Below are 25,262 nucleotides of genomic sequence, written 5' to 3' on the forward strand. Positions count from 1 at the left end.
GTGGGGAAACATAGCCACAAGATTCAAGATTCAAAAACTTCACACAGTAATGAGACAGTAGTTATATGGACTGGGATATTATGGGTACTTGCCTCCAACATTATTTTTATAGGTGTTATAGATTTCTTTTACTCGTCTGTATCGGAAAGCTAGCTTTCTCATCCAGTCCACTCCTCCACGCACCCCTGTTGCTAAGCATAGATTAGCACTGGTAGCTGCTGCAGGGAATCCATCGGTCCCGAAGTTATAGGTGCTGTTTTAGAAGTAAGAAAGTTTAAAAAAATTATGTTATACTGACAATTTAGATGAATTGAAAAAGAATAGAAATAACAGTATTCCAAAGTTATTATAAACAAGCAGCAAACAAGCAAGCAAACAAAAACTTCTACTTTTTCAATCACAGTCCTATATTAATTTAAATCAGTGGTGAGTTTCAAAAATTGTTAGAACCTCTTCTGTAGGTGTGGCCTGCTTTGTGGGAGTGGCTTGTCAGCCATGTGATTGAGTGGGAGTGGCTTGGCAGTCACGTGACTGGGTGGGCATGGCCAACTTGTAAAATGTGGTGAAACTCACTTAACAACGCTCTTGCTTAGCAACCAAAATGTTGGCTCAGAAACTCTGGCATTTGAAGCATGCAAGTCTTAAAGCTGTCAAGTTACAAGACCCTTGCACCCCTAACCCTTTAGAAAACAAACCCCCAGGGGTGTTCAAACTTGACAGCTTTAAGACTTGTGGACTTCAACTCCCAGAATTCCTCCTCCAGTCATGTTGGCTCAGGAACTCTGGCATTTAAGTGTGCAAGTCTTAAAGTTGTCAAGTTACAGGACCCTTGCACCCCTAACCCTTTAGAAAACAAACCCCCAGGGGTGTTCAAACTTGACAGCTTTAAGACTTGTGGACTTCAACTCCCAGAATTCCTCCTCCAGTCATGTTGGCTCAGGAACTCTGGCATTTAAGTGTGCAAGTCTTAAAGTTGTCAAGTTACAGGACCCTTGCACCCCTAACCCTTTAGGAAAAAAACCCCAGGGATGTTCAGACTTTAAGGTTTAGATAGGACTCTTAGAGGCGGGCGGGGCAATTGGTGAGCCAGCCAATCAGTGAGCGGCGGGTGGGGCAAGCGTGGTGTGGACGGGTGGGGGGAGGGAGCTGGAACCGGTTCTAAATGGCACGGTAGATTTGTGGAACCTTTTCTATAGAAGAGGTTAGAACTGGCAGGAATCCCCCCTGGTTTAAAAGTACCTTAAATCCTGGCCATTATCATCTGATGAAACATCATCAATATGAACTTGGTCACATTCCTAGAATGGAGGAAAATACACTATATTTACTTTAATTTGCCAATTGCAATACAAGAAATACTAACATTTTTTTAAAGTCAGGCAAATCAACAATCATATTTACTTTTTATATTGCTATAGGTGAATTCATAAAAGTATTTTTAGACACTATTCTTACAATTTAAGAAAAAAACTGCATTTGGAAGGAAAGTTGTTAAAATAATTATGTACATTCTTATACATTTTCAGCCGCCCTCAAGTTTTAAGTTATTCCAAAGGATTTTCAGGCAGTGCGTGTATATAACTCAAACCAGACTTCTTGGTAAATGTAGCTTATTAGAAAAATTAAATCTGATGCTAACCACCAATGAAACTATGACCTCTGATTGCTGTTGAGCCACACACTAACACAGCCTGAGGCAAACATTTTAGAAGAGTACAGACAAAAAAGAAAAAGTTATTTGTTTTCCACTATTTTTGCATTTTCTAAAAAGCACAAACCCAGAGTAAAGTAGAAACACTTTGAAGATTTTCAGAATGCTTTAATTTACTTCTTAAAGCCACTGAATAGAAAAAGTTTTTCATATGTATAATATTGATTTATCTGCCTATAATTGGACAAATGAATATACATTATTATCTCAACATTAAACAACAGAATCACTACTACTGTTTGTACTTATATTTTACTGCTGTTTTATTTATAAATAAAACACCGCTCAGGATTGTGTTTAACTCCAAAGTCTATTGATTCTTTGTTTTAAAAGTTATAACGTGAATAGCAATAGCAAAGATGATCAATTTGTAAAGCTGTAATACTCCAGAGCTGCATATTTCTGTGTTACTGGTTCTCTCTGAACACTTTTTTTCAATCTCTCTATGGGCTTGGACGGAGGGAGGGGAGCTAGAAGTGAAAAGAAACTCAAAACAGCTGTTCTCTAACAGAATTAAAATCATGACCCTTAACCTTTGTTTTAAAAAAATATCTATTTCTCAGCCAACCCTCTCCCAGCAAGCAGTGAGTTCCAAGGAGGAAAAGACTTTGACCCCATAACCTTCTTCACCTCTCCTGAGGTCAACAACCTCAGATAAGAAAAAAAAGAAGAAGAATGGCCTCCCATGATGACTATGAGTATAAGTCTTTTAAATAGAGAAAACACAAGATACCTTTAAAATAGCTGAAACAGCATTAGGACTTAAATACTGAACAGGTAGGATGAGAAGAGAGAGATTGGATAAAACAAAACAAAACTGCTACAATCTGTCTGAAGTTTAGTAAAACCAAAATTACAACTTAAAAAATAAAATAAAAATAATTATTTCAAAATTTACACATTTTTCATACAAAGTTTGCTGCTACAATTCCATACATTTATTCTGATTAAAATTCTGTTCCATTGTTGAAACAGAAATCAGAAACAAATAGAACAAAACACTCTCTAAGACATACCGTATTTTTGTTTCATTGCAAACAACTCTGCACTGAACTAACACTGTATTTAATGCAAATAGATATTTCCATCACCAATAAAATTGGTAAAGTACAGTTGTTTGATCTTAACAGGCAATCCTTAATTTATGACTGTTCATTTAACAATATTTCAAAGCTACAATGGCCATGGACAAACTGACATGACCTGCACTTGAACTCATGACTGTCCCATCATCCCTATTGTCATGTAATATTAATTATGGTGATTAACAATTGGTTTGCATTTACCAGTGGTCATGTGATCATGATTTCAGTTTTTTTGTTGATTTGGGGCAAAATAACCGCCATAAAGAAAATTGGATTCACTTACAAGCATCACAAAATTGTCATAAAATCAGATCTTATTCAACTTATGACTGCAATTACTAATGATTGAAATTCTGGTCCCAACTGTGGTTGTAAGTAAGAGCCTATCTGTACATTTACATTTTTTAGTGTGCCCAAACAAACATACACACTTTGCTTATTCATCGTAATTTATATTCAAATTTGAAAGCAGAATAGTTATTTTAGAACAGGGATGTCCAAACTTGGGAACTTTAAGACTTGTGGACTTCAACTCCCAGAATTCCCCAGCCACCATTGAAGTCCACAAGTCTTAAAGTTCCCAAGTTTGGACACCCCTGTTTTAGAACAACATAAAAAATTCAAGAATAAAGTTTCTTTTGTTGATATTTTCAGGATTTGGCAAGTGAAGAAGAAAATAATTATATTATATATAAAACATAATCAGCTTTTTATGGAAAAGAAATATTAATTTAAATTCAAAAATTCCTTCTGTAAAAGTAGTGGAATGGAAGCAGGGAAAGAAAATGGATAGGGTACAGTTTTGTTGGTTTTTTCCTTATCCTTGGAGCTTCTGGATCATATCCTACACTGTTTTGGACAGGTCTCAAAGTCTCTAAGGAAAAGTTCTTTACACTGAAGCAAATGAAAGAAGAAAGGTGACTCAAGAACAGTTGAGTCCAGTTGATTCAGTTGATTTTTCTTCTTCTCTTCCTTTCTCACAGAAATTTAAAAAATAGCTTTAAAAAAAGAGAATTGCTATTTTAAAAGATAGTTATATTATATTAGTATTATATTATAATCTTTATTATAATAGTCATTCTGTTGTTTAAATTATTGATAATGCTATTATAGTTCTTATCTTTTTTAAAAACAATGAGTGAAACTAAATTTAAAACTAATCACAGCAAATATATTCCTTAGGGTCAAGTTACAAATAGCTTATTTTTTTTGGCTGCTTAGGGAGGTCTGCTACTAAACTACTAAACTTTTCTAGGCCCTATTATAATAGTAATGAAAATATTCCAGGTCAACTAGATGATATCTATCTAACTATCTATACTAGCTAGCTAGCTAGCTAGATTTTAAAAGTATACCTAAAATTCTAGGCAATATCTATTCCACTATTTGCTAGTAATGAGTGTGAGATTTTTAGAAACGTTCTTTGACTAAATTTGAGGTGTTAAAAAAAAGCAAACATTATTGGAGCACTGCTTTGGGTAAGAGAGTTATCTTGATGGAAAAGAAATAATAGGGAAAACAATTCAAAACAAACATACATAAAAAGGCCGAAAGAAGAATGATTGTGACAGAAAAGGGGAGAAAATGTAAAGGGAAGCCATTCTCAATTAAGAAGATAAAAGTAAAAATCAAAGCAGGAAAATTAGTCAGCAGGATCAATGTTTAGAATCCACTACAAAAGACAGGTAGAAAAGGAAACAAAGCTTCTTTTACTCTGAGAATGATGAATAAATAAATACAGAAATAATTGCACAAGAAATTGAACTGACAGAATCCATTTAAATCTTCATTAATCTATTGTATTTTTTTTCTAAATATCCTGTGCTTGGATTATTATTATTTAAATAGAAAGAGGAATTTGTAGTATTGTTCAGTACCTAGATTAAGTACAATTTTCACTTTCAATAGATTTCAAGACTTAACTTTTGCAAACCTTAATTTGCTAAACTGGGACAACTGAGATTTGATTCAAATCAAATTCACAGGCTGACAACTAGACAATCCTTTTATTTTCATCAGTATACTTTTAGAAATTGACTGACTGACAATTTCAAAGGCTTTTAGAAAGTTCTGATGCATTTTAAATTACCAAACACATTTGTAAAAGGAATTAAATAACAATAAGGTTATGTGTATATTTATAACTAAAGCAAATAGCTACTTTTAACATAAAAGTCTTAGACTCTATCTAGAATTCTAAACATAGAAAAAAATAATATCTAAGAAAAGTGTGAAACTTTTGTAGAAATACCATTATTTCTTGTTTTTATGTATTTTTTTAAAATCAATATTCTGAATTTAAACTATTTCAATACAAGGATCCCTCATTTCAACCTTGAGCTACAAATATTCTCCTTTATTGGAATGTCAATAGAGTATGCCAAGTCTATAATTTAACTATAATTTGTTAAATGTCAATAAGCTATTACAGTCCCCTAAAACTAAACTACAATAAGAGATAGAAAGTATCCAAAACTGATACAGGAACACTTTGTGAACACTGTTGGAAACAAATTTAAATGAATAAAAGATACTACTAATTGATGTGAGAAACTGAAGTCACTGAATTAGTAAAAGAAAAGATGAAGATTCTGAAAGAAGGCCCAAATTAGAAAGGACCACATTTTGCAAAAGTAAATACAAAATGTGTCAATAAGCAAGTGATAAGTGCATGTATGTTGGTCTCCAGAAACCATATTTCCTTCATGAACATTTGGTTCCTTAGTAATTAGTAGATAGTATTTATCTCTAAATTATGTTACACAGAATGAAGGGAAGACTAAAACATCTTCAGATAGGAAAAACTGTGACTTACTTTTGCAAGAATCTAACTAACTATACAAAACAATTAGTTTACATTTTTACAAATTTAAAATAAAAGCTAAACATTATCTCAATATTTGCTTATAAATATATAACTAAATACAAAATAGGAAGTGGAATTTCATAGCTGACTTTCTCATGAAGTAGGATCATATGGTACATATATTTACATCATTTTATTAATTTATATGTTCTTCAAATGTCTAGTGACACAGGATTACAAACTCTATTTTATTCTTCACTGTACTTCATTATACTAGGAAAAGTAATACAACAAAAAAATCTTGCAACTTCCAAAATCATGTTATCTGATTTGATTAAATGATACACATGTGCTTCAAATAGATACATAAAATAAATGTAAAGCAAAGACATTCTCAGGCAAAATGAAATGAAGGACATAGAAAGTCACTAAATACCTCTATACTTGATTAAAAAGGATAATACGAATATTACCACCAATGGAACCACTTCTGAGAATTGGAAATCATTACAGACTACAGATCCAAACATGCTGATCATAGTTAAAATGCAGTCTTGTGTTTGCTTAATCTTCCTAATTTACCATGAGAAAACTAACACCATGCTGTCAACTAATTGTTTCAGTGATTTGCTTTACAAAGTAAAACGAGCTGACAGGGAAATGCTCCATCAAAACTAGCTCTTTTCCTCTATCCTTTACACATCACAGTGTCCTTTGAGACTTGCTGGAGTTTGGCCAACTCATAGGAAATGATCAGTGGATTCTCTGTTCCCCTCCTATCTGTCATTATGCAATTATCCTCCTGTTTCATTTTTCTCTATTGAACGAACAGTAGAGAAATTTGGTCCAAGTATGTGTGAGAACAAAATGTTTAAAACGGCAAAAGTTACATATCTGCAAAAATCTCTGCTTAGTAAACAAAAAACCAAATTAAATCCCAGCACCTTAAATTCAGAACACATATTTCAAAGAATGAGCCTTAAATTCAGAATACACATTTCACTTAAATTCAAACAACCATTTCAAAGAAAGAGCTACATTTTGTTTCCAATGTCATAATCATTTCTCAAACCTACTAAAGTAAATTGATTGTTTCCAATTGAAACAATAGCAGGTATGTGAAATGAGTAGAGTTTATTCCATTTCTTTCCAGTTTTTCTTTTTCCTTGTTGTCTTACCTACTGACCCATTTGAAAGGTGTAAACCTACAGATATGTATTTTGTTGTTAATATTTGCTTTCTAAATTGCATGGGGTTTTCATCTGACAAAAACTCTTTCTGTTTCAGAAAGCACATTCAAATTTGTATAATGTCTATTGATTGAAACACCAGTAATTGATAGTATTTTGAAGAATACATTTTTCTTCATACTAGAAAAAGAACAGGAATATTCACACAAGGATAACACTGAATCAATTTTCAAATACTCAAGTGCATAGATTTGTAATTTGCACAATACCCTTAACACACTACTTTTAGGCTATAGTTCTATATTTATTAGTCTGGACATAAAATCCATATTTAATTTGCACTTGAGCAACATGTATTGTTGGTAGTGGTGGGCAGAAGACAGATGTGGATCCATCCATAGATATCTTGATAAAATGCAGTAGTTTGACAAGGATTTTTCATTTCCAATAGTTTAACAGCAGCAGTAAATATCCAAAATTATAATATTGGAATGAAAAAAATGTGTAATGAGTAGATTTTTGTGTTCATAATAGATTCATAATAAAACTTCTATGCTCAGGATTAATACCTTTTAATTTTGATTCTTCAATCTTGGTGAGCTAGCTAAAGAATCCACAAGTTATCAAAATACAAAGGTACATATTTCTAAATAAAAAATGAAGTCATATTTGTCTTTGCAAAATGGCCAGATAAACAATATCACTGGATCAATAACCCCACTTTTTAAAGCGTTCAGAGCTGCCACTATGTATGAAGTTCTGCCTAAAACTGACTCAAATTTTACAAAATGGTTGCAAGTTAGTAAATCCTAAAGAGTTCTTGAAAGTTTTTAAAAAATAAGCAGATGGATTACATCTATTATTTACTTTTATAATTGAAATATCCAATTCAGTTTGGGTACCATTTGTTCTAATGGTCAGTCCCATGTTCTGGAACTGCAGCTAAAAGCTGTTTCAAAGGTTGTTCGAAAATTAACATTTTAACATTTCTCTTCTCACATTTTGCAGATATAAATTCCAGTGCTTAGAATTAATGTATTTCTATAGTACCTAACATAGATCCCTTGTGGAAACTAGGAGAGATATCAACATAGACAATCATATGAACAAGATTAGAAATTATTTCAGCTGCTTTGCTAAATTATGTAAGTGAGAAGGAATGTGTCTCTATTTAATATTATCTTACAATGAGGATTTAAAATTTCTTTCTAAATAGAATATTAACATTGAATTGCAATTATAGCCATTCTGGGCTCTTTTTCTCATGGCCAACATACTGTAGCTATTATTATTTTCATACATAAAGAATTATTACAAAAATTTGGTTTCTATTTTCATGATATTAAATATTAATTACATATCAAAAGTGTGCTATTATTAATATACTTTTCTAGATGGTTATTTTTGTAAGAATTAAATGTAGTTTATTGCACCTTTTATATATTTATATGTAAGGTAGTTCCTGCCTTATAACTGGTTGTTTATAGTGGCCCATAAGATTTCCAAACATTGTAAAATGTCATGCTGCCCTCTTCCCCATAGTCATATGACTCTCTTTGAGGTGCTTAACAACCAGCTCACAGTTATGACTGGTTGCAACATCCCACAATCATGATCTGCAATATTTTTTGCTGGTTTCCAACAAAATTGGAATTTGAGAGAATGGATTTGGATTTACGTCCATATTTGTTTAAAAACTGTCATAACATTGGGTCTGGTCATGTGGGGCCTTGTGTTTCAAGACATTTATGATGATAATTCTAATCCCAATTACAGTCATAAATCAAGGATTATCTGTATGTGCAAGTTCGAACAATAAGCAAAAGTGAAAACTTCAGTTCTTATAAAGTCATAAAACATAAATTTGAAAAAAGTATATATCTTCATATGCAACCATAATGCTGATGTGGGGAAAAAATATCAGAAAAAACCCATTATCTTTTTTTTTCAGACCTGTGCTCATTGTCTCTCAGTTGAGAACAATAAAAGCTTAAGATATGTTGTGAACTGCATAACCTGCGTAATCTTTTTAAAATACAACATAAAACCATGTGAAAAAGGAACTACTATTGGTGAACCTGTCATCTTTGTCTGGTCTGTATTTTGCAGTCATTTTCCCACAATAATTATTCTGTTCAGAGTAGAGAAAAGGTACAGATTACCTGTGGGATAGACACAGATATAGAGAACAAAGAGAACTCTTGAAATCCAATTCACTGAATTTGACAATTTGTGGATTAACAGTGAAGAATTAAAATTGACCTTGAAGAATTTCCTTTAACAAAAATGGAATGAAGTTATACAACTTTAATTCCTTCAAAATAAAAATGATAATAAAAATACAGTGAGGACAAAGACTAAGGTGAAAATTCTGAGAGAGGAAATTAAAATACAGGAAAATGCTTGATTTTCTGCTTCTAAAATCTGAATGTGTACACTTGCGAACATAATTTCTTCATATAATATAGAAGATATTTAGATTATCACTTAGAAACCTAATTTATTTATACTATATATTAAATATGAACCTAATATTTTTATGAATTTTCTGTAGTAAAAATTAATCTGCTCAAATAAGAAAACTATATGCACAAAAAGAAAAATTAAAATGCACTGGTAAATAAGAATTAGTCATGCTTATGTAACAATGAGGGCATTCTGAAACATAGCAGTCTATCAATACAGTTTAGCTCCTCCTGTTAGTAGACACTGCCAACAAGCCAGATGTCCATGATCCATGTTCCAGATCCATGTTCATTGTGATGTGTGGCGCAAAAATATACCAAAGTCAGAAATAATGATTCTTGCCCTTTTATTTTTATTCTAAGACAAAAAACAAAGATGCCTCAAAAGACAATTCTGACAAATGTCTGTGTTTGTAAGATTTGCTTTACTCACTAGTCAAAGATCCCAAGTAGGCCCAATGGAACTCCAGTAGGATGACCATTCCTGGTCTTCCATAATTCTTTAGAATTGTACTTCAGCAGTGAGTGTGAATACTTCCACTGTATTGATCAATATTCCAGGTACTTCTTTAACTCTTAGCAGTGGTATTTGTAGCTTGTTTTAACAATAGGCTTAAATTGTGAATCAGAATTCACATGTTTTTTATTACCCACAAAAAGCCAAATTATACAATTTGCACAAACATACCTTTCAAAAGAATATTTTTTCAGTGAAAAGGTCCAAGGGAAAAAAATCAAATGCAACAACATTAAAAATAGCCTCTCCAATTTCTTCTACACAATAAATATATTTTTTCTCAATGTAAACAGATATTGATAAAAATATTATATATTCTAATCTGAATAAATAATCACACTGAATAAAATGTATCTCAAAATAATATACATAATACCCTGTTTTCCCAAAAATAAGACTTTGCTGGATAATAATCCCAATTAGGCTTTTGAGCGCATGTGCTAAAATAAGCCCTCCCCAAAAATAAGCCCTCCATGAAAATATTGCAATACAACAGCAGCCATGAGGTGACCACGCTTGCCGCCTCCTGCACCTCAAAAATAATAAGACGTCTCAAAAAATAAGGTCAAGTGCTTATTTAGGGGGTCAAAAGAAAATAAGACCTGGTCTTATTTTTGGGAAAACATGGTAGTATTAACCATCACATGGTTTATTTTTTACAAGATCAAAAGGAGTATAAATTGGAAAGAAAATAGCTAACAGAGTTTTAATTACAGGTAACAATATTTCAGAGTGCACATTCTTTAATTCTATACAATTCCTACATTTAGTATAATTGCAAAATACAGATTACAAAGTCCTTAGCAGGTCACAGAGAAGATGCTACTTTGTGGACAACCATATAGTAAGAATTATCCTAGATGCAATGCTGGGAAACTAAGCAGGATAAAATCATGTCTTCGTTTAATAACCATAATTGGGATTAGGAAACCTGTTGATAAATGAAGATGTCGTTGAGACTTTATGTGATTACAACAGACTTATAGCCTCACTTCCATGGTCATTAAGTGAGTCATCATAGGTCATTAAGTAAGGCGTCACATGAATGCAACTTGCATTTTACTGGCTTCTCCATTGTCTGCCTGTGGGAAGCTGGCTGTGAAGCATGCCGATGACAACCACATGACCATGAGATGCTGCAATGATAATCAATGTCTGCTGGTTGTGAAACACCTGAATCTTAAACATATGACTGCAGGGACACTTCAGTAACAGTAAGTGCATGGACAAGTTGGAAAGTTACTTTTTCAGTTACATCATAATTTTGAATGGCACTAAATTGGACAGCCATTAAGATGTCTGTAGAATTTGCTTTTAAGAAACTAAGGCCACAATATTTCAACCCTTCTTTCAATGTTAACATATTTTAAAATATATAAATAAGTTGGATGCATTATTATTTTAAATCCTCTTGTAAAAGTTTTTCATATAAAGCAATGTATATTTAATCTTAGGACACTTAAAAATTAGAAAAATACAGACACAAAGGGACCTCTGAATAAACAGGCATAGTTACAAAACTCTGCCTCTAATCCACCTTCATACTATTATAAAATGCAGATTTAATTGTAGCTAGTAAAAGGTTTTAATCATTTTGTTCTTGCTCTTGAGAATGTTCCTTTATAACACTTCTAAACATTCTGATGTAAAAATTGAATGAAATAGAAATTCCCACCACAAATATTAAACACCTTGCAGTAATTTGTCCTGAGAATACTGATTCCTACTCAAGTTCCTCCCCTCTTCATTCTGTTGCCTTGAAATATGTAGTTGAAATCTGGCAACATCAAGTAATTGACTCAGATCTAATAATTTATCCTGGTGTCTGTCTACTTACTGTTCATAAAACTGTAGATGTTTACCTAGATTACCTTATTCAGCAACATTGATAGATCAAAAGCAAACTGCTGCTAAATCTGATCAATGTGACTATCAGATAACAAGTCCAGGCAGTAGCATCTCCTTGATTACTAGACTTTTGTGTGCTTATGAGCCACTATTAACTATGGTAGCTTTATATAGTAGTCCTTGTATAGCTGTTTCTTTCTAGCGTTACTGTCTTCTGGGAATACAGAACAAATAATTACTTATCTACCTCTTTCATTATTATGCTAATGTCACCATACAAATCTCTGCTAGTCAGAGTCAGGTAAGGGCTTTGGTGGGAGGAGGCTGTGTGGGACTTCAGACTTGCAATTATCCCTTCATTCAAATGGACTGTAAAAAATCTTGCCTGCCTAGCTGAAAATGCATTGTGGACACTTTTTCCACCATATCCAGAATAGGAACAGCTGTAAGGAAGCCAATTTATCCTACAAACAAAAGTCTTTAAGAACCAGTACCGTAGTCTGTTCTTTGATCCTCCTTTCTATTCTTTTCCTTTTATGTTGCAGCTTTCAGATTGTAAAGGACAGAAGTTGTTTTATTAATCTTATAAAATGGATTATGATCCATTAAGGATAAGAACAAATCACTCATGTTTACAGTAAATATCCATCAAATTATTTTACAAACCTCACGTCTTTTTTTAAAAAAAATCTATATTTTCCATCATTTTAATATGCATTGTTTCTATGTAAAAATATGCATTTTAGACCTATCTCTGTTAACCTTTCGCTGCCTCTTTATATTTTCTAAATTTGTAATCTTTACGAATATTGTAATGTAAAAGCACATAGTCCAAAGGAACTAATCATGCTTATCGGTACCTAGTTATAACATTGCCAAAAATGAGTACATATGCAATAATATCAGCATTTTTTAAGTGATGGCAGACTATGAAAACTAGCATTTAAGAAAACTTTCATTCCTTGTTTTAACACATTGGATTTAGGAATGAAAACATTGAGTGTTATAAATAATCAATTTTCAGAATTATAATGCTGTTCTTAAGAGAAAACATGATACAGTAGAACCCAAAATGTGGTATCTCACACCATAATTATTTTGTAATGACTTGAAAGGCAAAACAATTTATTTTTACAGTGAACATTATTTTGTTTCTAGGTCATTAATCTAAGCTTTGAACAGATGTTTTTCATTTACTGCCATCTAAAATCCACATAAAATCATGCATATTCATAGTGACGTGAAAAAATGAACATCCCATTTAAGTTATTCTTCCAACTGTGGGAATATTCATATACAAATAACAATCCCAGAGAAACTGTATTTACATGAATGTACTGAATACTAGGGCCTGCTGAAATGGGTGAATAATTATAATACTAAATAGTATCTGATTCCAGGATTTTAATGTTTCACACATTAAAATGACCAAAATAACAATCTTGGAAGAATGCCATTCTTCTGAGCAAGTTTTAGTTATACCATAACAATTTGTGTAATCTCATTTTATGTTAACAATAGTTCCAGGTTAGAAAAATAACAACTTTTGCAGGAAGCAATGTGATTTAAGATGGTTACTGACAAACTAGAAAATATTGTAAGAATTATAGAGATAATATAAATTGAAAAAAATGTAATTGGGAAAGCTATAACATACTATTTAAAGTAATTTCATTTCAATTTGCACTAAGAAAATTCATACAAATTGACAAGATCGTGCAACCAAGCATATATTTTTGAAGGCCTCATAATTGTAAACTATAGAAAAACTTAATTTTTCATTTTTTTGCAACAACAAACAATAATTATCTATTGGAAAACTTCAGTAGACTTATCTTTATTAGCTTTATTATTATGGTTTATCAGAGAGCCAACCAGATGTTCAGATTGGATTCCCCCCTCCCTTATCTTTATTATCTTTTAAGGTAATGAAAGGATTGTGACTTTTGACCATTTATTAAGAGTCCACTCGGGACATATAATCATAGGGTAAATTTAAACAAAAGGTTGTACACACATCCAGAACCATCTCTAGAAGAACATTTGACCTAAGAAGGGAAATTAAATACTCCTTTTGGTTTCTGGATTTTATTACTGGATCATTTGTGCTTGATGATTTTTTAAAGCATTATAATGATATGTTTAGTTCAGGCTTGCCGATTTAAAAATGTTTTAAGATCTCAGAATCATTATGGAGGACAGGAGCCTAACTATATGATCATGTAAATACTATGTCTTTTATCGTTTGACTTGCAAAGTCAGCATTTGACTGATAATATCACCATATCCATATCCTTTTTTTGTCACCATTTGTGGTGAATGCTAAGTTATTTCCTCTACTTTTACATTTACTTTTCAAAAGTTTGCTTGACTTTTTCATTAAAATGTTCAGTATAGCTTAACGTCTAGTAATAAAATAGCAATAGTATTATTATCTAATGGGGGTAATGGTAATGGAAAGGACAAAATTAATAAATATTTCAGGGTAAAGTAGGATTTTTACAGATTTATAGTTTGCCACTGGAGATCAGAAAAGAGAAAACAATTCAAATAATATCATTAGGGCGATATCAGTAGTGGGATTTAAATTTTTTTTACTACCGGTTCTATGGGCATGGCTTGGTGGATGTGGATGGCTTGGTGGGCATTGCAGGGGAAGGATACTGTAAAATCTCCACTCCCACTGCACTTCAGGGGAAGAACACTATAAAATCACCATTCCGTCCCCACTCCAGGGGAAGGTAACTGCAAAATCCCCATTTCTTCAGATCAGCTGGGACTCAGGAGGCAGAGAATGGATGGGGTGGGGCCAATCAGAGGTGGTATTTACCAGTTCTCCGAACTACTCAAAATTTCCGCTACCGGTTCTTGAGAACTGGTCAGAAGTTGCTGAATACCATCTGTGGGTGATATGTATTAAGAATTAATTTGCAGTTCTAAAATATAATATGTTTAAATAAACCTTTTATTTTACTTACAATTGTGTAGAGTATTAAATGTATCTGTGTAATACATTTATCCAGAACTGATTCTGAAAAGGGAGTTTTCTGTACATCCCTAAATTTCTGGGAGTTGGGGTGAGAGGAAAAATAATCTACTATTTATGGCTCAAAGCAAGATTAGATCTACAGAAATGCTGTCCCTTTATCATTAATAATGTGGCCTATATACTAATGGGATATAAAAGAAAGTCCCTGAAGAAATCCTTAATGAAGCAAGCAGTTTTACTTGAAATAAACATGTTAGCTTTTTCAGTTTTAAAGATGCTTAATGCTTTAAAAGTTGTATAGAACCATTTTATCTGATCTGAAAATGAATTGAATTCAGTGGAGCTTTTATAAGCTCCCAATATCCAGTTTCTGTCAACAGCTTAGAAAAATCTTTTGGAGCAGGTGAATTTTCAGACACCTGTCAAGTACAGTACCACGCAAAGAACTTGGCAGCAGTACAATTATGATGTAACTGCACCACCTGGCCACCTTGAAATTAGGTTTTCAGGTAATAACTGAAAACACTGAGATTTATATGCCATTCTAACAAAAAAGGTAAAAGCTTGTGCATAAAATGAAATTGGATAAAGGTACACTTTTGGCCATGGCTGCTGCCTGAATGTTCATAACTCAGATTCAGAATTATATCCTGCAGCAATACTGTATTATGCTATAATTTTGTGATAATATGCTGACACTTAATCTAAGGAAAGTTAAATATTTATGTCAGAATCAGTAGTTTCATCAGCCTGGGGCACCTAACTGCTTTATGGATTACATTCCAAATTCTTATCAATTCAACCTCAAAAAGTTCAGCACAGAAATAATAGAGTTGCTATTATGATGATGAAACTATTCCCTTAATACCAAGGTTACTTGATTAAGACAAAGAGGAAAAAGACTGCATCAGGAAACCATATTGAAATAGTTGGACCCCTCAATAGCAATAACTAATGTCAGTAGGAGTCACTATTTTCTGAAACTATTTTGTTTAGGATGCTGTAACCAAACTAACAAGCTATGCATTAAAATATAAAATGAGGATTTGTGAACATTAAACAAATAATCTGATGAATTTGTATTTTATTTCCTCTCTAAACTCTATATTGCATTAGCATGCATTTTAAGATAATTACAGAAACTTTTTGAAGAAAGACTTTTCTAAAAAGGGATTTTAAAACAAAAATTGTAAGGCAGAGAAATTGAAGAAATAAGAAAATATTTTTCTTTGCAATAAATTATAAAATGAATAATAATGTCTTATATTTCTGCAACAGAATGCATATTATATTTTTATATCAATGGCAGCCACCACACTATTCCTTTCAAGCAACACAGAGATTAATTTAATGTATTTTTCATAGTAGAAAAATAAATAAACAGTTTAAGGAAAATAAGCAAGTGCCTCAGTTGTAATTTAATGATAAACTTTGCTAAATATTTTTTTACTGTTAGCAGATATTGTGAACATTTCTTAGATCATGAACTGCAATATTGTTTATTTTTTCATCTACATTTGAAACAGTTACAGTTAAGGTAATCATAGCTTTATCAATAAGACATTTCAATTTAAATCCTAATGTCAATAACACTACCTTGCATGCTAATAGGTTCATAAAAATAAGAAACCCATAAATTTAAACTTGTGGTTGGAATATATATGATTTCTCCCTAAATTATAATCAGTATTAATGTTATCATTTTGAGATTCTCTAATTAAATGGATGACTTTAAGAGAATTGTTGAATTCTTTTTCAGCCTTAAAATGAGCATCAAACATAAAAGGTATATGCTATTTCAATTAATCTTAAATACACTTTCACTTAAAAAACAATTTTAAGTGAACCCTAGAAAGTTTTCTAGGGAAAACTACTTCCAAAATGTTGCCAAGAAAACTGCATGGACTTTTCTACACATTTGCTAGAAATTCAGATTAACTGAAAGGCATGTGCATACAGGCACACAGAAAGTATTTTAAGGAATAAGTCACATTACTTTAAAACTTAACTCAGTAAGAAAATGTTTATGGTGCCAATGTATTCAGCATCTGTCTGTTCCATTATAAATAAAATATAAACACTGGCGTGTAGAAACCCCTAGATATCACACTGTTTTTTTTCAATCCTGTAGGACATTACAGAAAAATCATTTAGATGAAAAAATTGAAAATGATATTGCTGCAATTCTATAGCGTCATACTTTTGTTTCAGAAATAATTATTAGAGCATATAATTTAGACTATATAATTATACTCTAAAACCCTATGCTTGCAACAACTTGCTGTCACTATTTGAAAGTGTAGGTGTGCAGACCTAGTAAGTTTGTTTGCAATTTCCACAAACCTGCCGGCATAATACCAATTGTGTGTGAGGTCAAATTAGAACTATTTACAAGTTGGCCAGTGAAGAAAAGAAGGAAAGGAACAAATTATTTTTAGGACAAGAAGCATTTCAGCTCATGTCATACCATACAAACTAAAATGCTATGTACAGGTAATACCTGACGCAAGCATAGATGTATATGGATAGATACTGTTTTTACCCAATAGATATAACAAACCAAAAGGTCAAATATATTGTATTGCAAGCCTATGCATAATTCAGTGTTTTCAGATAGGCGAATAAGCTGCTGTTGAAAACACCACAGGAGCTACAGTGTTTATTCATTGCTGTTTCATGTTCAGTTTATCTATAATGAAAGAAACCTATGACCTTACCATTGGTCTACCTCATAGAAAAAGTAGGTGCCAAAAATCAGGAAGATCCAGAACCAAAGGCATCACACTACTAAACTTACAATGGTTTATCTATTGCTGATTAAATGAAAAGAGACTCAAAGCTCAATGCAGAGGGAAACAAATCTTTTTAAAGATTTGAAAGTCTCAGATAACTGCCCTGCCATTGTTTTACATTTTTTCATGCCTCTACACTTCCTGGTTCTGCCTGAGACCAGATGTGCCAAAACACTTTAATAAAGAGTGCTATCATAGCTCAGCAAGAAGCAGGAAACACAGGTAATCTTGTAAGCAGAAATAAAATCCTCAAATTTAAAACATCTGCATATATTTTCATTAGAACTAACATCTCTAATATAGTCACTTTGCCTATTAATCCATCTATCTAATATCTATCTATCTATGACCTATCATGAATAAAACAGATGATTTCACTAGCAAAACATGCCTGCAATTTCAGTATTTATTACAGTGTGCTGTTTTTCCAAAGCTATGTTAAAGAGTATGTGCAAAAAAAGTCCCACACATTTCCCCTGTTTTCAACACAAGATAGATAGATAGTATAGACAAATTATTTATTCTGACCTATTTATGTACAAAATTATGGAATAGGGATAGCCTGTTTTGGGGAGGGATGAAATACAATACAAAAGAAATCTCTAGATCAAATAAAAAGTCTCTGTAATCCAGTATTCTGTGTCATAGAGACAACAAGATGTTTTACAATGATACTTAAGCAGAACATAAAGATGTAGCTAATGTTCTTCTTGACCATGAATTTATTGGCTGTAGCTACAGTTAGCCAGTAAGCACTAATACCTCTATTTTTCATGAATCTGTTGAACTCATCCTAAAGTCAGCTAAGCTAGTGATTATCACCAAATTACAAGTAGTGAAATCTATAGGTTATATTGCTTAGCTAAAACTTTGCTCAGAATAATACTCCTTGTAATATATCCTAATTAAAGGGATATATGACACATAGCATTAGTTAAGACACGTTGAATTGGAATCATAATCCTTGATGCTATACCAGAAACTGCTTTTTGTACAATCCCTATTTCAAAATCAATTTTATGGGTCGAGTGAGGAACTACTGCTCAAAATAATGAAACTTAAAAGTCACACTTGATACACAGTGTAACTGACCAAATCCATGGAATGTTGACATTTAACAATTAAATTAAGACATTTATGGTCAATTATAATGGCATGCAACTATTAAAAACATATGGATATATATTCCATTTTGATTAGGAAAAACTATAGCCTATTTGGCACAGGATCAAGATAGAATACTCTTTCAGTGAAACTTGGACTCAGTTATGTATTGTATAATCAGAACACAGAATCTCATATATGCACTTGGTTACGTTATCTCATATTGAAACATGTTTATGCTTGTGTGTACAACATGAAATTGCCATACTGGCAACACTTGAAATAGTGTTTATTTTACATATTTAAGATACAAAGTAATAATTTTTATGTTAACTTGTTAAGATATCATTGAGTAGTTTCTTTCATAAATGAAATTGAAATATAGGACAGATGTTTGAGAAACCGCATTTAGTGGTTGCACACACTAATTTCAAGTAATATCAGCTCATCTATTAAATAAGGTACATTTTGTTAGATTTTGGGAAAAAGAAACATCAGGAAATATTTAAAGGGCAATTGTTGCCAATTAACTTTGATAAACAAAAGTTGTATGTGAATCTTCAGGATTCTTTTGCCTGCCTAGAATAATGTATATTTATACTTTCTAACAAAATAATACTGTGATGATTAATGCTTATTGGCAATGCTCCTCAAGCTTGTTTAGTGGTTTAGTTTTAAATAAACCACTGCCTTTATTATGATAGAAGCAAAATTTGACTTTGTCTGTATTTGAAATGTTAATGACAATACCCCAAAGTCTGTTTTTCCATTGTTAAATGAAAGAAACACAAGAGTTGGAAATACTATTCATAACCAGGGACATTCTTTTGGGGGGGGTGGAGGTATTAAGACAAAAGATTTTAAGCTTTTGATATGGTTCTAGAAAGTTTGACATTACAACTAACCGCTAGAATTTTCTACAGTTCATGCAAAAGGTCTACTTATGTTTTTATTATTCACATAAACATTGTGACCTGAAACATTTATCATATTAACTATAAAGGTATGAACCAGTTACTCGGGTTTCATTGTGCTATTACTATGCTATCAATAACAAATATGTTCTTGTTTTGTTGATATTTTAATCTTGTGTTAGCAGCCCAGACTCACAATTGTGAGATTGAATATAAACCAATGTAATAAATACAATAAATTTCACAACAAAAACACCATCCACAAGATGCATAGCAAAAAATAATAGCATAATGTAGTATTGGGGAAGACAGAAATTCAGTTTCTAAAAGGCATTTAACATATGCAAGATTACTGAATTCACTTAATTTCAACACAGTTCCTCACTCTGATTCATATTAGAGCAAATGACCTAAGCAATTTAATTTAAGTAATTTTTAGGAAGATAGCATGCTTTCTTAGTCAGTAACCATATGATCGTATTTTAATGTTTCAAAATTAGTCAAAATATTAATATCTTAATAACACCAAAGAAAATTATGATGACTATTAAAATGTCCAACAGATATTATAAGCATTAAACCCAGAAGTAACAAATGATAATTTATATTTTTGGAATAATATATATACATATAACAGTAGATAAAGATTAAGTTTCCTTAAGTGGATAACACAATAGGTTGAGTCCTTTGGGTAGAAATCTGAGAAAGAGGAACCACAGGAACAAACTGGGTAAATATTGTAGGGAAAGAATTATTTGTGAAGAGATGCCAATAGCAAGGAACAGAAGAAATGTTCCTATCTCAACCTATGCCAGGAATCCAGTAGACAGCTACTTGGAACCAATGACAAACAGTGGCTTGAATATTAGTTAGCTATACCTAGAAGCAGACAGCTGATTACCATGAAATTAGTATAAATAAACTGATAAAGAAGGACTCCAGAGCACTAATTTTGCCAGTGTAAATCCTCTCTTATGGCATAGTACTTATTTAGTCTTTAAAAAATTCGGTGTGCCATTCAAATAATAATTACTTACTTCTAAATCATTAAAGAACAGATGCGTATCTGCCAAGTTGAAAATCATCTCCTCCATCCTTAGTCCCAGTGAAACAGAAGTAGGGGGATCCTCGTAAAAGAAAAGAGGAAAAAAAGGAAAAAAATTAGACTTATCAGAGAAAAGAAGATAAAATGTTATGGTTAAATTGCCTTGGGGAGGAGGACTTATATGGGCTCAAAACAGTGTTCTAATTACAAATTATGCAACAACAAAAAACAAAAAAGGATAAATAATAAAACAATTACCATGTACTAGGATAAGGAAAGGCAACAGGTCACTAGAGGTAAACTTTATTCCATTGTATTTCTATTCTACTTTGTTCTGTTCTATTTTGTTCCTCCACTCATTATTTTATAATTGTTGAGGTAAATATTTAAAGATTTTTCTTAACAATGGGTATCTGGACAGGAGCTGTGGTAGTACATTGGTTAGAATGCAGTATCACAGGCTAACTTTGTCCACAGCCAGAGTTACAAACAGTTGTTTCATCCTTCGGAGGTCAGTAAAAACCCAGATTGTTGGGGGCAATATGCTGACATTATATAAACTGGTCACAGTGCTGTAAAGATCTATGGAACTGTAAATAAGTCTAAATGCTATTGCTGTTTCTCTGTAATAGTTCAGGATTATATTATTGTTATGGAATCAGTGGTGGATTTCCAATTTTTTTTACTACTGGTTTGCTGATGCGTGCGTGCCTCTGCAACACTTCTGTGCATGCACAGAAGCATCCGGGTGGGGTGGTAGAGCCTCCCATCGCTGCTACTATTGGTTCACCCGATCTGGGCTGAACTACTAGAAACCCACCTCTGTATGGAATCTTTATAAAAATATATACTCTGGTATATATTGTATTTCATTTATTATATAAGTAGTAGCACCACATTTAATTTTAAAAATTTTTTAATTAAAATATTAAAACTTTAATATTTTAACTTTAATTTTATATACTCTTTTATATGCTGATATTTTACTATACGCAACCCAGAGCCCCTCTTTAAGGGAGATGGTGGTCTAGAAATACAAAACATAACATTAAATAAATGTAAAGTATGCATGCTATATACTTCCTTAACAAATTGGCTTCTTAAAAACAAAAGAGTTTTTACAGCTTTAAAAAAGAGTCAATACTATACAGTTTCCTTGTGGATGCCTGACTAAGTTACTCTGATTATACAGAGCACCAGCTTATATAAACGTCTACTTAATGTATAAAACCACCTACTTTTAAGGCATGCCCTAAGTTCCTGTCAAAATATGAAAATCAGTGAAGTCACCGTAAAGCATTTTTTCCTTTTTATAAAAGTTGTTTTCTCTGGGTAGGCCAACAAAAATACTCATCTGGAAGCTCTTAACTTGGAAATTTATATTGTTATATCGGAAACATATTTTATGTAATAGGCCTTAAGATACAGCAATTTCAAGGCCTCTTGTTTGGAACTATGCAAGTGGCACAGATTGTTAAACTGCTATATGCAACTTCCTGAAGCTACACAAAATGAATGGCACATCAATCAATCAAGCAAATAAATATTTTTTGTTCCTATTATCCCTTTCTTACCTAATACGTATACACCAGTGGTGGGTTCCTGCCGGATCGCACCGGATCGCGCGCTCCCTTTCGGCGCTAAACCCGGAAGTACGGTCTTGCCCCGCCCCTGGCGACGCGACAACGCTTGCCTGCGCTCCACCAGCTTGGCTGGGAACGGAGACATTTCCTCAGCGGAGCGGAGCGCCTGAAAGGGACGCAGGCTCAGCCTGCCAGGCTGCCACCACTCCACTGAAGACATTGCTGAGCAGAGAAACGTCTCTGTTCCCAGCCAAGCTGGTGGAGCGCAGGCAAGCGTCGTCGCGTCGCCAGGGGCGGGGCAAGACCGTACTTCCGGGTTTAGCGCCGAAAGGGAGCGCGCGATCCGGTGCGATCCGGCAGGAACCCACCACTGGTATACACTTATATATACATACATAAGAATCAGGGGTGGGTTCCAGCTGCTGCTACTGCTGGTTTGCTCAGGGATGCTCTGTGCATGCTTGATGCACGCTATACATGCATGTGCAGTACTTAAAAATGCTTCTGTGCATTCGCAGAAGCAAAAAACAAGATGGCGGTGCCTATGGTGCTGCCAAGAGAACTAGTTCAGGGGAATGGCAGGCCAAGTTACTACCCATTTGGCTGAACCGGTCCAAACTGGTAGGAACCCACCACTGATAAGAATGCTCACATATGGAAGGAACAATTAAATTCTTACTGGAAAAAAGAATTGAAGATATAACATTTTATTACATCTGAAGATAAAGATGGAATAGAAACCAAAAGCAAAAGTTGAAGGGAGCTACACTTTTATTTTCTTGGATTAAATCCCAGTGAATTCAGTGAGAAGACAAAAAAGATATTATACTATAATAAATATTATGCATCAGTCCTTCCAGTATTGTTTTTTATTCCAAGTTAAATGTATTACTGCCTAATCAATATTAGGATAACTACTGTACATATAGAGATACAGCCTAATATTTCATTGTAGTCTTTTCTTAGGGAAAAAATCCCTTCTTGACTTTTAAATAAAATGCACAGTGGTGACCTGCATTTAAACCTTCCAGTTGACTATGGCTCTATTAATTCATCAGCCCAAAATGGAAATAAAATGAAGGACTAGGAAAAAGAAGAGAAAGAAGAAAGCAACCAACAGCAAATGCCATTTCTGCAAAGAAGCTGAAGAAAGAATGGACCACCTACTTAGTTGCTGCAAGAATATCGCCCAGACTCATTAAAAACAATGGCATGACAAAGTAGCAACAATATCTGCAAGAAATACCACTTGCCTACAATGAAGAATTGGTGGGGCCACAAGACAGACATGGTAATATAAAATGAAAAAAAAACCTGAAGTGCTATGGGGTTTACAATTCAAACAGACAAGCTCCTTCCATATAACACTCCAGGCTTAATAACTGTCAATAAGAAAGGCAAAAAAGTTGGAATGGTGCATGTGAGAAAGAATGCCCAAATTTATAAAACACAAAGACCTAGAAGTAGAATGACTATGTCAAAAGAAATATAGTACCAATAATAATAACTGCCTTAGGTACAATTCCAAAACATCTGGAGTACCAGCAGAATACCATCAGCATTGACAAAATCACTATCAGTCAATTGGAAAAGGCAGCTTTACTTGGAAGCTTACATCCTATTATGATACCTTAAAACATTATTAAACAAAATCAGCTTATCCCAGATCCCTGGGAGGGACAAAGATGTCTAAACATTTGGATGACTATGTAATAAATCACAACACAATAACAATAATAATTTCCCCCATGGACACCCATTGTCAGGGGGATGGGGTTTTAATACTCGGTTGAGGTTGACAGCTCTGCTGGCATTAGTGTATTTTATCAGAAGAGTCATTCAGGCCAGAGATGTCTCAAAGAGTCTGACTATGTGTATCTGTCAGTCCATTAACTATAATGAGTAAATAGAAAAAGAATCCTGTACCAGATTCAATGACCTGATCAGTCAATGACCTGGTTCAGCAAGGACCGCCTCAGGTGTTAGAGTTCCTGGATAGCTAATGGCAAGTGGGCATCAGGACTCAGGATGTCTGGGTAACCAGAACTTAGCCATGTAGTATTATTGGAAGAAGAAGAACGACAAAAAGGGCAACAATATACTGTGATTCAAAAACCAAGCTATTATAAAATTGGAACCAAAAATATGAAGCTACTTAAAATGAATGTTTGAATTTTAAAAAGAATTTATTCAAACTCAAATATTGCTGAACAACTATTAGCTGATAAAAGGAGATTATTAGAAATAAACTATTCAGGAATTCAGAATTGGAAGAAGTTCAGAAAAAAAGTTGACAATAGAACACCCAAAAACAATTTAGACAGTCCATACTCGATGTCTATTCGTTTAGTCACTGTTTGAAGTAAAAATGGTACTGAAAAAAAAAAGTAAGACCAGTCCTTGCACTGACTGTCACAATATCCCTACAAATAATGTGATTGTGATTTAAGTGCTTGGTACTTGTCATGCATTTATGATGGTAGCAGCATCTGTGGTCATGTGATTACCATTTGTGATCTTTCCAGACAGTTTCCAACAAACAAAGTCAATTGGGAAGCCAATAGAAAAGGCTGCAAGTTGCAGTCATGTGATGTTGAGTTTAACAACCATAGTGATTCACTTAATGACTGTGTCAAAAAAGATCATAAAATTTAATAACCATATCACTTAATGATGGATTTTCTGGTCCCTATTGTGGTCATACGTCAAGGGCTACCTACGGTAGAGCAATACAAAACACTGAAATAAAAATTGGAAAAATAGAAGGAACGTCTGATATAAATGATAATTTATAAAATGATTGTTCAATCTTTGGCTTGCCTGGGCCACATAAAGTGCAGAGGAATTGCTTTGGGTTGCATTTTAATATATAATATATACTATATATAAAGAACAAACTTTTATTTGTTTATTTTTTATGAACTTATGGAGCCACACTATAGTTGTCCAGGGCTACAAGACTTAGTACAAGTAATAACAAAAGAACTGATAGCACAGGTCAGCTCTGTAACAACCTATGAACTGACTCTCTGACAAGAAGAATCAAAATAAAAATATATAGCATATGCACAATCGCCAGTAGGAAGATAAAGACTGCCAACACATTAAAGTAGTGCCCCGTTCCCAATTTTGTGGCAGCTATAATGAAAGATGAGAACAAGATGCTTGCAAGTGTCAAAATAACAACTATCAAACAAACCAATCAGCTTCCCT

General features: G+C 33.1%; 1 protein-coding gene across 1 annotated transcript in view; it reads right to left on the reverse strand.

The window, feature by feature from the left end:
• Positions 1-25,262, reverse strand: part of EYA1 (EYA transcriptional coactivator and phosphatase 1) — an 87,826-nt gene that overhangs the window by 17,300 nt on the left and 45,264 nt on the right. Inside the window, exons 13-15 of the mRNA XM_081950555.1 lie at positions 20,459-20,548; positions 1,240-1,298; positions 93-253 (exon numbers count right to left, since the gene is read on the reverse strand). Of these exons, the coding sequence (XP_081806681.1) occupies positions 93-253; positions 1,240-1,298; positions 20,459-20,548 (310 nt within the window). The remainder of the gene's footprint in view (positions 1-92; positions 254-1,239; positions 1,299-20,458; positions 20,549-25,262) is intronic.

The sequence above is a fragment of the Natrix helvetica genome, assembly GCF_964273705.1.
Source record: "Natrix helvetica genome assembly, chromosome: 4".
In the NCBI taxonomy this organism is placed as follows: domain Eukaryota; kingdom Metazoa; phylum Chordata; class Lepidosauria; order Squamata; family Natricidae; genus Natrix; species Natrix helvetica.